This window comes from Haliotis cracherodii, unplaced genomic scaffold (genome assembly GCF_022045235.1).
Source record: "Haliotis cracherodii isolate W230 unplaced genomic scaffold, xgHalCrac1.p SCAF_15, whole genome shotgun sequence".
NCBI classification, from domain to species: Eukaryota; Metazoa; Mollusca; class Gastropoda; order Lepetellida; family Haliotidae; genus Haliotis; species Haliotis cracherodii.
Window position 1 is genome coordinate 36840140 of NW_027266270.1, and position 14399 is coordinate 36854538.

The window sequence follows — 14399 nt, forward strand, 5'->3', positions numbered from 1 at the left end:
ATTTTACAGTAATTTCCAAACACAGGGGATTTATGCGCTCTCAATATTATCTTAGAAATGCCGATATAATTGTATGATACTGATAATCAAATTGATATTTTTCTGCCGAGAGTTGCTTCCGTAATGTCCTTATAAATATTTATCGGTGTCCTCAATGATAACGGGGAAAAACAAGTTAGGTACACAAAATTGTCAAATATGATGCAATGAAATGCCTAAAATAGACATTATATCTTCTTGGTTAATATCATAACTTCGGGTTGGAAGAAGCATGAATCATTTATTTATGTTGGACATCGCGTGACCATCAGCTGTGTCTTCAACATCAAACAACAAAAATGTTACAAAAGGAGTTACGATGACTCAAGGTAATCAAGGTGTTTTCAGTTTGATGAAGAATTACTTACTTCGGAATCAGATTATACTTGATCTGAAAAAAAATGAAATATTCTAAATGAAAACCAGAAGGAAATCCATTTTGAGTAAAAGTACAATTCATCAACATGATCATGTGCATTGGCACACTTTACTTGGCGATTACTCTAGATCAGTAGACGCTTTAATACTTATATATAGGCTAGGCGGTTACATTTTCTGCACGGAAATAGCTGAAAGGATATGTTTCACTACTAATATTTTTTCCTCTTCGTGTATGTAAAACTCATTTCCTGTCTATAAGTTTGTTATTTTGTCCATGGACATTTGCCTTAACAATGTATTTGTCCGGTCATCATGGTCATCTATAATGTTTAGTCTAAAAGTCATGGCTTTAATAACTATGTTCAATCTGACAATAACAAGACAATAAATAATGACTGTAAGTTAGGGCTGCAGGTAAAATAAATGGCCATTGAGTATACATGTACTCACATGTTGTCATTTACTTTGGCCTACCTTTAAAATACAGTACCACAAACTTTTCAAACACATGATCATACCCTATGACGTAATTTGTAGTATTTTGTTGCCAGTCACACCGGCGAAACAATGCCATGTGACGTCAGGGGTCATCGAGTGTGCATAAGCTCCTCCCAGTGATCTATCATCTCTACACGCAATGTCATTGAATACGCCCTGCGGTGTTGAGAGTTTTGAGCATTTGTTTACTGATTATAGCCTGCGACTGCGCATTTTAGAGCAAGCGCTAGTTTACAAAAGCACTTTTATTTTTTATGTATTTTTTATTTTGTTTTTCTCGTAATTGAAGTGAATAAAATGGTTATAAATGGGAACTAATATACATATATATTTTTTCGGTTCATTAAATTTCATTATTATGCACAAGAATGCAGTTTATTAGGAATATTATATTGGCACTGAACACATCCTAATGTCGCCAATATTAGGGTAGGTTACCCCGAACTCTCTATCCTTAGCCCTTGGATCCCCTTTACGATCATTAGGGTTAGGAACCTGTTAAGTGGCTATTACATTACCCGAAGTCTATCCTTAACCCTTGGATCCCCTTTACGATCAATCACCCCTTTACGATCAATAGGGTTAGGTACTCGTTTAGTGGCTATTATAGATTATATAGGGGCTCCTAATATTCTTCACACAAAAACGTTGAGTACAAAGGATGAAATGGTTTTGTGTCGAATATTTTGGCTACTGGAAACTATCTTGGAACATTCACACAAGCCACTTTCACCGGCTACATTTTTTCAGTACTGATTAAAAAAACCTCACTTTTCTGTCACAAAAATCACCCGACGACTTAATAAATACCATATCATTCATGTGTACTCGCGAGTTCGACGTCTGATGCCTGGAGCCGTTTTCAGTTCGCGGCATATCGGCTCATTCCTCACCACTCGGTATCTTGTAGATTACGGAATGGGACGAGTGTGTCAAATGGCATCGGGATCATTCATAAGTGTCCGTAGACTAAAGTCACGAGACACCATGCCTATCCGTAACCTTCGTAAGTGTCCGTCACCTATTCAACACTTTTCGTTCAGTTCCATGACGTCATAGGCATGACTAGGTAAATTTTAACAGTGTGGATGTAGCTCAGTCGGTTAGCTGTCGGGCTAACAATCCGAAGGTCGCGAGTTCACGTCTGACGGATTCTCACAAGACTGGTTGCTAGTCTTGAGACATGTGACCTACGGCAGAGATCGTCCTCACGAGAAGTTGTTGTAATGTATTCTAAAGGTGCTCCTTTACTTTGGGGCCTTATACCTGTAGAATTAAGCACCACAAAGTTAACAAACAATTAACGAAAAAATTTGAAACATGTCACAATACCCTGTCATGTAATTTGTGACATTTTGTCGCAAGATACAAAACTCCAGTGAAACTATGCCCTTTCGCAATGAATCAGTTGACAAGAATGGAGAGAATGTAAAACTTTTCTTTGGTTAAGTTGATCATATCGTCTTGAATGGGAGCTGCCATTTTTGTTTCTGACAAATTCCCACAAAAACTTGTTGCTTGTCTCAGGGATCGTCCTCACGAAAAGCAGTGGTGCTGAATTCTAAAGGTGCTTCTCTTTTGGTATGCAGTATATTTCAGTTCCCTTGGGTCCAGACTATTGGGTTTTTAAAACAATTGAGTCAACCTTTTTGAAATATCATTCTGGATATAATGCTGTTTCAGATGACTTACAGTTTGCATCTGTCCATGTGTTGCCCTATGTGTGTCATAAGGTTACAACAGCGATAATGTCTTAAGTTACAATAAAGTGAGACATAGCACTTTTTAGTCTTATTCAATGCAGTAGAGTTCAGGTATAAGTGATGTCTGCATTTGATCAATATGCTAATTATCTCGAGCTGTGGTTAGTTACCAACACATCCAGCAAAGTTGGTAAACTTAGAGCCCAATACTGGCTAGACATTTTGGGGAAAAAATCATTATTTTTGTCCAAGATTGTGATTTTCTCTTTGTTGCCACTATAAGTATTTAAACAGTCACACAGTGAAATCATGGTTAAAAAAATAATTCTGAGGTCTTTTTTTTCTCAAATTCAGACTTCTAACAGCTGTGATTATAGAGAAACAACTGGTCATTATGGGCCATATACCACGGGAGATATAGCGTCTGAGTAGAGTCTGTGGCCATGTCTCATGTCCACTGTGAAGGTTGTATCAGTCGCCATTGTGCGGTCAAGGCAGACAACACAACCAGCTGCCCAATGGCCGTCTGTGATGTTGGTTGTGGAGCCAGGTTTCATCAATGTCTGCAGTCTGAACACTCCAACCTGTGTCCAGACGAACGAGTTGCATGCATCAACTTCCTCTATGGCTGCCCTCTTGTAATGCAGCGAAAGAAACTGGGAATTCATCTTGAAGTGTGTCCTGCTAGCGTCCTATGTTGTCCCATTGAATGGAACAGATGGCCCATGTATTCTGTGGAAGATAAGAAAAAGATGCCACTGCCTTCCAACATTTTGAAAGTTCATTGTGGGCAGTTGGATGTGGCTTTAGCGATGCGGGACCAAAGGATGTTGGTTGAAACACTGAATGCTCCCAAAAAGACGAAGCGAATATTGCGAAATCGCCTCACCACTAGATATCCAGCAGCCCCCTTTAGTCATCGAAGTAGCTCAATGGAATCAGATATGCTCACATCGGAAGAAACTTCAAGAAATGTGTCTGATGATGAGGGTGGAAATACACCCTGGAACCTGGGGAACTATCCCCCGGGCCTGCAGCGTAGTGTGTGTAGTCGACTCATCAGAGCCACCAAACAAACTGCCGATAGTCTTTCAACAACGCTAGATCTCGCTATGGCAAATTCAAGCCATTCTCTTAAGAATATTGATGAGACTGGTGAGCAAGGAAACAAGAAGACCAACGAAGTGCCCAGTCCAACTCCAGACATCTCCAGGTGTGATAGTACTGGAGGAGCCATTGACATTGGTGAACCAGTTAGCCTTACACCAGCTCAAGATGCGGATGAAACAGCCATGACAAACAACAATAATAAAAACCTGACAAGGAAACTAGACAACGATACACGGCTGTGCGATGTCCTTGGTGTGGATATCAACATAGACTGCATCACAAAGTATCAACCCAAACCAGCTGAAATGTTTACTTTTCTATGTGCTCAGGAATTCCGTCGAGATGAGTATGCATGGCACTTTAAAAACGTACACAACGATATCCAAAGCTGCTTGAATGGCTGGATGGAGCAAAGATGTCCTCTGGCATATCTGGGGTGTACGTTTTCCTTTCGGCGCTTTCAGCCAAGTAAACATGGTGTGTCTATTGTACATAGTGCATTATTAGAGAGCTATGGCTTAGCAGCAACAGAAGCAGCAGACTACAATGTTCCAGTTACCAACAAACTTCAATCTGATGACTGCCAGTCCGAAGCTATGGACACAAACTGTACAACGTATCCCAATCGTTCACTACCCCCTGTGCAATATGAGACCACCCCGACCTCACAGCACAGTGCACAGTCGGAGGTGGTGCCTTCATCTGACTGTGTTCCTGAATCTGCTGGTGATGCCCTGGACATGGAAGTTTTCACCTCTTACCGAGCCTACTCCGCTATATCTGTGCAGTCCCGCCTCTCCAAGCCAGACACTCCTACGTGGAATGATACAGGTTCGTGTGCTTTGCATTCAGCATGTTTATTTGTAGGATAATTTTGGGTATTACTGTACTATTACATATCTTGTTTGAAACTTACAAGTATTATTAATACGATTGAATTGATTGAGCGATCTGTAGATCTTCTTTCCAATTCTCTCATTGATAGAACTCTGAGGATGGTGAGAGAAATAAATCCTATATTATTTTGAAGATCTCAATCTTTATCACTGATATAGACCTTAATCTTATTTTGACAGCCGTTATGTAATAGTAAAGTCCTCTATTAGCATGATTAGTAAAAATAGCATTTACCATGCTCATCATAATCATCATGGGGGCACGGGTGGCCCAGTCGTCTAAGGCTCCGCGATTCACTGTGCAGAGTTGCGTCCCTTGTGCACGCCAGAAACCTATGATTGTGGGTTCGAATCCCGGTTCGCCCCGATTATGTTTCTAGGTTTGTCAGCACCATACCCGTGCTCGTGGCTTTCATCGAAGTGGTAAACGTCTGAGACCTGCATCACTTCGGGCTTTCCTCCCACATTCAGCTGACATGCCGATATATCTGGAATACTGTTAAAAGTGGGGTTAAACCCAACTCACTCACTCATAATCATCATTTTAATAACCATGATAACAATTATAGGAAATCTTCACAGGATTAGGACATATACCTGAGTCACATTTGAGTAATTAACATGGTTAAACGTACACTGGACAATGATTGGATTTACTTATCTTGTTATGATGTACATGATGTAAAGCATACACCTGCTGGAGTTGTTACACAGTGATGACAGTGCCCTGATAATGTATACTGCTGTTCATCACTGACAGGTGACTGTAACTATGCAGACTGCAGCAAGAAACAAAACTCACTCACTTTTTCACTTCCGGGTATTTCGATAATCTGTATTACATACTTCATCTTTTTAACTGATTGATTTTAGCTTGTATTTGCATCACAACAATGAAATGTCTGTATGTATCAGAGGTTTGTTGTCATGGTTACAGGCATGGAGTTTCTGAATCTTCCCTTCGAGGTGCTGCAGCATGTGTCCCGACATCTGGACTCATTCAGTCTGTGTAACCTAGCCCTCACCTGTAAACTGCTGCGTGACGTCTGCTGCAGCCTGCTCGATGAACGCGGCATAGTCATACAGGTCTGGGAGAAGGTCAAGGACGCAGAGCAGAAGGTCACATGGCAGTCATTTTGCAATGTAAGTCAGGAGTGTATGGCCATATTGGCTCAATATGAACATAGGCTTTGCAGTAAATGTTGTCAGTATTTTGTATACAAAAGTGTTAAAAATTTGCAAGGGTTCTCAAAGTTTGGAACGCTGTATAGAAACCATGTCCTTTACTTGTTGAGTGTTTACTAAACATGCTGAAGCTAATGTTACAGTAGTCTTTATAGATCTTAACAAATGCTTAACTATATCTGTGCTGCTGCTGTCCACCTTGGCGTCCTAAAGTGGTAAAATTCTATTTCTAAGATACTGGAGTCGTTTGGGTAGTCGAGTGGTTAAAACGTTCGGTTGTCACGACAGAGACCTGGGTTCGATTCCACACATGGGCATTCCTCCAAAAGTGGGAGAGATGACAATTGGAGAAATGGTACAGATAATCGACGTGAGGAATGTGAGAATTTCCTGGAAATACCAAACTTTACCCACCTGTTCGTAAAATGGACTTGTCTGACTTTTCTATGGTCAGATTCTATTCAGGGAGTCAACATTTTTAAAATATTGGGTAAATATTTTTAAAACTTGTACATAATGTTGATGTCTCATATAAGAAATGAACAATGCGTGGTCGTTGTTTATCGTACCATGAAACTATGCAGGTGGAATAAACCACTCGTGTTTCCATGCGCCCCTCATGGTTTATTCTCCTTGCAGTGTTTTAGTGTACAACAAAATAACGACCATGTGTCATATGTTTCTTAAATAAACATCATATTGCAGACTCATGTGCAATTGTTTCTCCTTGGAATTCCAGGTGAGTATAGGTCCTGCATGCTTGGGAGAGTTTGTTCCATTGAGGATTGGGTGTCAGCATGTGTGACATAGCCGAATGACTGCCGGGATGGTTCTCATGATGCTCACATTGTTAACCACTAGTTTGTCTGGTCCAAGTATCAAAACAACTTTCACTCTTATCACATGCACTCCATTTCAGCGGTGGCGCTTCAGCACAGCCTTCAGCCCAGTTGAACAGTGGCAGTTTTCGGGCCACAATCCGATCGGGGAGCATCTCAAAACTTGTGCCTTCAACCAGAACCGAATCCTGAGAGACAACCCCTTCTTTGTGTACCCTCCCGGTGATGCTCCCATGGACAACGAGCTGCGGTCACTGTTGGCAGAGCGGCAGCGTGAGTCAGTGTCGGTGAAGCTGCGAGAACTTCATCAGTGGTATCAGCAGTTTCAGGACGTGCAGGAAGACGGGCGGGGCAACATCGGACATGTCATGGAAAACTAAGACAGAACAATTTTTAAGGATTTCTTTGCCACAAATCTTATTTCTTTATAGTTTTATTATCAGAAAGTTGATTGAGGGGAAGGCTGAAGCTTATAGTTTAGAATATGAGGTTGATATTTGTTTTGGAAATGGGCTTATATGTACTGATGCTTGAATGGTCATTTCCGGCCTTTATTAGTTACGTTGATCGTGATCAAGCTTACATTTATGTAGAGAAGATTTTCTTGAATGCTGCACAGTACAATAAAGGCAGAATGAAATGTCAGGAAGTCTGAAATTTGAATTTGTCCGAACAGTTTATAATATATTTTTACAGAGTGAAGAGTCTGAGGTTCAGTTTGATAGGTTGGGGTTGAATGTTGTAATCATTTTTTATACATGAGCATGTATTGTGCATTGTCCATCATTCACTCTGAAACTACAAGAGCTATGGAGTTGAAACTTCACATGAATAAAGCCAGCCATCAAGTGGCTTTCAGAATAGCAGATAATAATGCATTGGGTACAGTTCGATGTTTTATCCAGTTATGGCCTTTGACTTTCATGATCCCTGTTTTTCGAGTGTTGCTGCATTTTCAACTTATCCTCTAAAACTACAAGGTCTATGGAGTTGAAACTTTACATGAATCATCTTAGCTATGGTTTCTCATAACGTTGCTTATAGGGTTTTGATCTGATGTGAAACATGGCCACCCTGGCTGCCATATTTAGAAATCATTCATGGCTATATTAATAGGCAATGTCTTAAATTTGTCAAATGTGAATATTTAATTTTATGGTTGTACTATTGCGTCCTCTGTGTGGTATATATCTGAGAGAGTCAGTTGCTTTTTGGAAAGAACTTGCATGCAGTGCATTGAATTGAGATGTAAGTGTTCCTGTTTTATGCCATCATGTTAACACTATCTGGCAGCAGTTTGTCTATGTTGGCGGAGGTCAATATTTACCCTGTTTACTCCGTCACCCTGATTCAATCGTCCACTCTATATGTTTGCTGTTTGCCGTTTCTTTCCCATATCATTTAGTTACTATGGTTACTGTGAGAAGTTGTTTTGTTTTGAATCTCATTGATCATGCAGATATGATGCTCTTTGTTTAAATATATTCTGTTTTTAAACCATTTAAAAATGTACTTAAAGCTTATACTTAATCTATGTTGATGACATTGGAATATCTTAGATACTTGTTGCACAAATGCCTATGACTGTAAAATAATGCCTAAACAGCGGTTTTTGTTAAAGTTGCCATCAGATGAAAGCAACACAGGGTATTCACTCAATTTAAACAGTAACCACCAGGATATGATTTGAATTGAGGTTGATGTTGAGTTACTTCCCTTGGAGTGGTTTCAGTGAGCTGCATCTGTACCAGGTATTGATACAACATTGGTGGATGATGACTGCTTTGAGGTTCCCATGGTAACGGAGATACGTCCTTCCTGTTATTCTTATCATTTGATTCGTACCAAGTTGTACATGCTAAGAGTAGATTGTGTATTGTTATCATTATTATTATTATTGCCATTAATGTACGGGTCCAGATATGAAGAACTAACGACCCCTATTGAGGATAAAGCAATATCATTCTAGTCGGTTGTAACAAATGATTTTGGTATAGTTGAGTCATCAACAGAGATCAGAGTGAAATTGCTAGGTTAGGTCAGAATGATTTATATGTTTCTCTTCAGGGGAATGAATGGTTTATTTAGCAGTTTTAATGTTTAGATTTGTTGCATTTAGATAACATTGATGTTACAACATGTAGCTGAGAGTTGTTGTTAACACCTTACTATGCTAGACTATCTATACAGTCATGTTGTTACTCCACCAGTGGTCATGTGCTACTGAACACACCTTGCCTTTTCTGATGAAGTCTATGTGACGACCATGTTTGCAAACTTTAGTAAACATATAGATAAATTAATTAAGTTACCAATAACTTATAAAAATCAGATCTTTCATTCTGATGTGATACCTCTTCTGGGTGAAAGATCTGATTTTAATGATTGTGTTTAGTTTAAAGAAATGATTCTTAAAAAAATATAATTACCTCCATATTAATGTTGCGTTACTGTATGAAAATCGCATTCAACGTTAAAGATTAAGAAAGGGTGAAATCTTTCATTTGTGTGTCACATTACAGTTCGTTATGTGTAAAATATTACATGTAGTCAAACATCAAATCCACATTACAGTTCGTTATGTGTAAAATATTACATGTAGTCAAACATCAAATTAACATTACAGTTCGTTATGTGTAACATATTACATGTAGTCCAACATCAAATCCACATTACAGTTTGTTATGTGTAAAATATTACATGTAGTCAAACATAAAATTCACATTAAAGTTACATATCAGTTAGTAATGTTTGAACATGAAACCTTTGGGAAAAAGTTCAGGTCTGAAAAGCACTTGAGAAAACCAACATAAAATAATCTGAAATATCGGTTTATTTTTTCCCACATACTGAACCAGCATTTTCACACAAAATGTTATAAGAAAAAAATATTTTTTTGTCCGTAAAGAATAATAATGTACAGTTAAAACAGTTTGTTGGATAATAAAAATCTTCTATTTCAATCACTGTTCATGTTGACTGAAACAGTTGATTTGCCACATCCATGTCTTCAGAAGAAAACCTCAGTTTTATCAAAATAAATATTTCAGAACTTTCTTTGATCTTCAGACAGATGTAAGTAGAAAGTTTTTCCAAGCTTATAAATCAACTGTGTTTGAGATTTATGTACAGCAATGAACCCGTGCAATATGATATGCCGAGAGAAACAAGTAGAGGTACACCGGGGGTATGGCTGGCCTAGGGCTATGTTGTGCTGTGGAGAGTTGTGCCCGGAGCTGTGTCCAAACCCAAGTCACATTTTTTAAAGTTGAAACATAGATGCATCAACTAGTCATGATAAGTACAATCTCAGATCTCTGATGATTGTGTCATGTGTCACATGACACATGGATTAGTGATGTAGTTTGGTAAATAAAGATTAGAGACATTCACTTAATTCACAGATTTTGTGGGGACATGTAATGGTAAGTCGGACACAAATATGATGTTTTTTACATGAATTTGGTGCATGTAGACATTAATATTTAGTTGCACTTTTCAATAATTGGTTGTACTGGTGTTTTATATAGCTAAACCAAGGCCTGCTGTATACCTGTAACTATGTCACTCATCCAGTAGTGCAGTTATTACAACAGCAGCAAGTTGATGCTGGATAACGGGAACTGGTTGACAACATTCTGACGGGTCATTCATGTGTGACTGTTCTATACAGTGTCGGGTGCGGCCCCACACAGGAGAACATGACTGATAAGAAAGGTCGACTGTACAAACAATAAGGCAACAGTTGACAACAGTCATCTGAGCCAGACTTATTCATATTGCAGAGTTGTGACCCTTTTTAGAAGCAGGATCTGTTGGTCATGAATCCCAAATCACCGGGATTATGATCCTCGGAATGTTGACTCCATACCTCACTTAGGTTTTCTTCCTAGATGAAGCTGGCAGCCGTGATGTAACTGAAAAAAGTCACTTCTCTTACTCACTTTCATCTGACATGTGTAATGTATAAGGCGCAATATGTTTGAGGTAGAAATGTTGGAATGTAGATACATGTATATAATGTTGAGTCCCAGAAGACACTCTACAGGTAATATATTGGACAGTCACCTCCTAGTTTGCCCAGGTACAGTTGTGAAAGTAAAAGAAATCTTAATTTGGATTGTTTTATGGTATGTTATGACTCGGGTTACTTGCTGAGCGCATGGTTCTCTAAGAACCAATGTAGTCTTTCATTTACATTATTTAATATATTTATTTATATATACATACATGTAACATTGATTGACTAATTTATAACATTATTTGCCCAGTTGTCTTTGATGACTGCCAGATTTGAGGCACACCAGATGTGAGGCACACCACTTATTTGTCTGGCCCCCCGAATCAGTTAATCTCCATGGGAAAGTTATTAATATAAGACTTGAATGCCACAGACATCAAGCTAGCAGTCAATTACTTTCCTGCATGAAATGAACGCTTTGTGTCATTGTGTACAAGTCAGATGACAGGTGGCCCAGCGGAGCAGGGTGTTGCCAAGTGCTAGGGTCTGCTGGTCTGGGGTTGGATAGCCCTTGATGTCCTCAAGGGTAGTCCCAACTGTATCAGTTTGGGCAGCTTGTATGGTACTGGAAGCACAGCTAGAATGACCGACTTGTATCACTGAGTGTTGCCCTGCAGCCTAGATGTGTGTCACCTCACTCTCAGCCTACAGAGCTGTGGAAGTCAATTGGAAGTCATAATGAAATAATCATTTTCTGATTGTTTACTGAAATATATATTAAAACCCATTTACGACAGACTACCCATTCATGACAGACTATATTTGCTTCACTTTGGGATAAAAAAGCAACAGAAAGAGATACTAAAAACACTTTTTGTGATCTAGATTTATGAAATATTTTTCTGATGTAAATTGAAAAACACCTGATAAACCTAGTATTCTCTCATGCATACCTTTAAATTAACCTAGTAAACATTTGAGGAAGTTTGAAGTTCAGGGAATTTACTTCAAATTGACTCTGACAAATGTGTGTGGTGTTTTTTTTTTCATTTTGCTCCAATGTTTGTTCATCATATTTATCCCCAAAATGATAAAAAATACTTTCAACACCCTGTTTGTATTTTGGTGGTTACATTATTTCAAGACTATTATATTAACCTAAACTCCCACAAGACCAACTTTTTTATGTTGTCTTCTGAATCCTGGCATATATATCCTGTAAAACAAGGGTATGCATACATTGCCTTGGCAGATCTTGTCTTGGAGTGTGTTGCTGGATCTGGTGTATAGTCATAAGTGATATCTACTGATCCTAGAGTTTGGGGGAATTAGGACTGTTCAATACCTCAGCTGGTCCATATCACCTTTGGAATAGCAGTGATGATGTATGTTAAGGTTTAGAGTGAATGTATTCTGGAGTGTTGGCACCATGAAGGTGTCATGATGCACATGTGTACACACAGACAATCCCACCGATTCCACTTGATGTAAACTTGTACCAGCATAATTGTTTCTGTTTCTTCATGTATTTGAAATAACTGGATGCTGTACATGTAGAGCCACTCTGTAGTAGCTTCACTGTTTGTACTTCACTCACCACAAATGTATGTTTGACATTAATATTGGTTCCAGAGCCTACTGTCAAAGGGTGCTATATGTATTACCAAATATTAATAGTGCTGGACAGGATGAAGAATTTATGAGCATATATGCATTATACACCAAGAGAAGTGTCATTAGAATAATAAAGGTGAAAATATTGACAAAATGAGTTGGTTATTTTTTTAGTCTACTTGCACTTATTCCCGGAGTACATAGTTAGGCGATAGATCGTCGTCCAGTCATGTGAGGCGAAGCCACTATCGATGTTGTGGTGCACAGTTAGATCGTCGTCCAGTCATGTGAGGCGATAGATCGTCATCCAGTCATGTGAGGCGATGCCACTATCGATGTTGTGATGCACAGATAGATCGTCGTCCAGTCATGTGAGGCGATGCTACTATCGATGTTGTGATGCACAGTTAGATCGTCATCCAGTCATGTGAGGCGATAGATCGTCATCCAGTCATGTGAGGCGATGTTACTATCGATGTTGTGATGCACAGTTAGATCGTCGTCCAGTCATGTGAGGCGATGTTACTATCGATGTTGTGATGCACAGTTAGATCGTCGTCCAGTCATGTGAGGCGAAGCCACTATCGATGTTGTGGTGCACAGTTAGATCGTCATCCAGTCATGTGAGGCGATAGATCGTCATCCAGTCATGTGAGGCGATGTTACTATCGATGTTGTGATGCACAGTTAGATCGTCGTCCAGTCATGTGAGGCGATGTTACTATCGATGTTGTGATGCACAGTTAGATCGTCATCCAGTCATGTAAGGCGATGCTACTATCGATGTTGTGATGAACAGTTAGAGCGTCGTCCTATCATGTAAGGCGATGCTACTATCGATGTTGTGATGCACAGATAGATCGTCGTCCTATCATGTAAGGCGATGCTACTATCGATGTCGTGATGCACAGTTAGATCGTCATCCAGTCATGTAAGGCGATGCTACTATCGATGTTGTGATGCACAGTTAGATCGTCGTCCAGTCATGTAAGGCGATGCCACTATCGATGTTGTGATGCACAGTTAGATCGTCATCCAGTCATGTGAGGCGATAGATCGTCATCCAGTCATGTGATGCACAGTTAGATTGTCGTCCAGTCATGTGAGGCGATAGATCGTCATCCAGTCATGTGAGGCGATGCTACTATCGATGTTGTGATGCACAGTTAGATCGTCATCCAGTCATGTAAGGCGATGTTACTATCGATGTTGTGATGCACAGTTAGATCGTCGTCCAGTCATGTAAGGCGATGCTACTATCGATGTTGTGATGCACAGTTAGATCGTCGTCCAGTCATGTAAGGCGATGCTACTATCGATGTTGTGATGCACAGTTAGATCGTCATCCAGTCATGTGAGGCGATGCTACTATCGATGTTGTGATGCACAGTTAGAGCGTCGTCCAGTCATGTGAGGCGATGTTACTATCGATGTTGTGATGCACAGTTAGATCGTCATCCAGTCATGTGAGGCGATGCTACTATCGATGTTGTGATGCACAGTTAGATCGTCATCCAGTCATGTAAGGCGATGCTACTATCGATGTTGTGATGCACAGTTAGAGCGTCGTCCAGTCATGTGAGGCGATGCCACTATCGATGTTGTGATGCACAGTTAGATCATCGTCCAGTCATGTAAGGCGATGCTACTATCGATGTTGTGATGCACAGTTAGATCGTCATCCAGTCATGTGAGGCGATGCTACTATCGATGTTGTGATGCACAGTTAGAGCGTCGTCCAGTCATGTGAGGCGATGTTACTATCGATGTTGTGATGCACAGATAGATCGTCGTCCTATCATGTAAGGCGATGCTACTATCGATGTTGTGATGCACAGATAGATCGTCGTCCAGTCATGTGAGGCGATGTTACTATCGATGTTGTGATGCACAGATAGATCGTCATCCAGTCATGTAAGGCGATGCTACTATCGATGTTGTGATGCACAGATAGATCGTCGTCCTATCATGTAAGGCGATGCTACTATCGATGTCGTGATGCACAGTTAGATCGTCATCCAGTCATGTAAGGCGATGCTACTATCGATGTTGTGATGCACAGATAGATCGTCGTCCAGTCATGTAAGGCGATGCCACTATCGATGTTGTGATGCACAGTTAGATCGTCATCCAGTCATGTGAGGCGATAGATCGTCATCCAGTCATGTGATGC

The 14399-nt window shown here is 39.9% G+C and overlaps 1 protein-coding gene across 1 annotated transcript; it reads left to right on the top strand.

Moving 5' to 3' along the window:
• The first annotated feature begins 259 nt into the window (after positions 1-259).
• Positions 260-12349, top strand: LOC139462581 (F-box only protein 30-like). The gene is made up of 4 exons (XM_071244420.1): positions 260-368; positions 2976-4562; positions 5565-5770; positions 6732-12349. The coding sequence occupies exons 2-4, from the start codon at positions 3065-3067 to the stop codon at positions 7029-7031; spliced, it is 2004 nt and encodes a 667-aa protein (XP_071100521.1). The 5' UTR covers positions 260-368; positions 2976-3064; the 3' UTR covers positions 7032-12349.
• The last annotated feature ends 2050 nt before the right edge of the window (positions 12350-14399 follow it).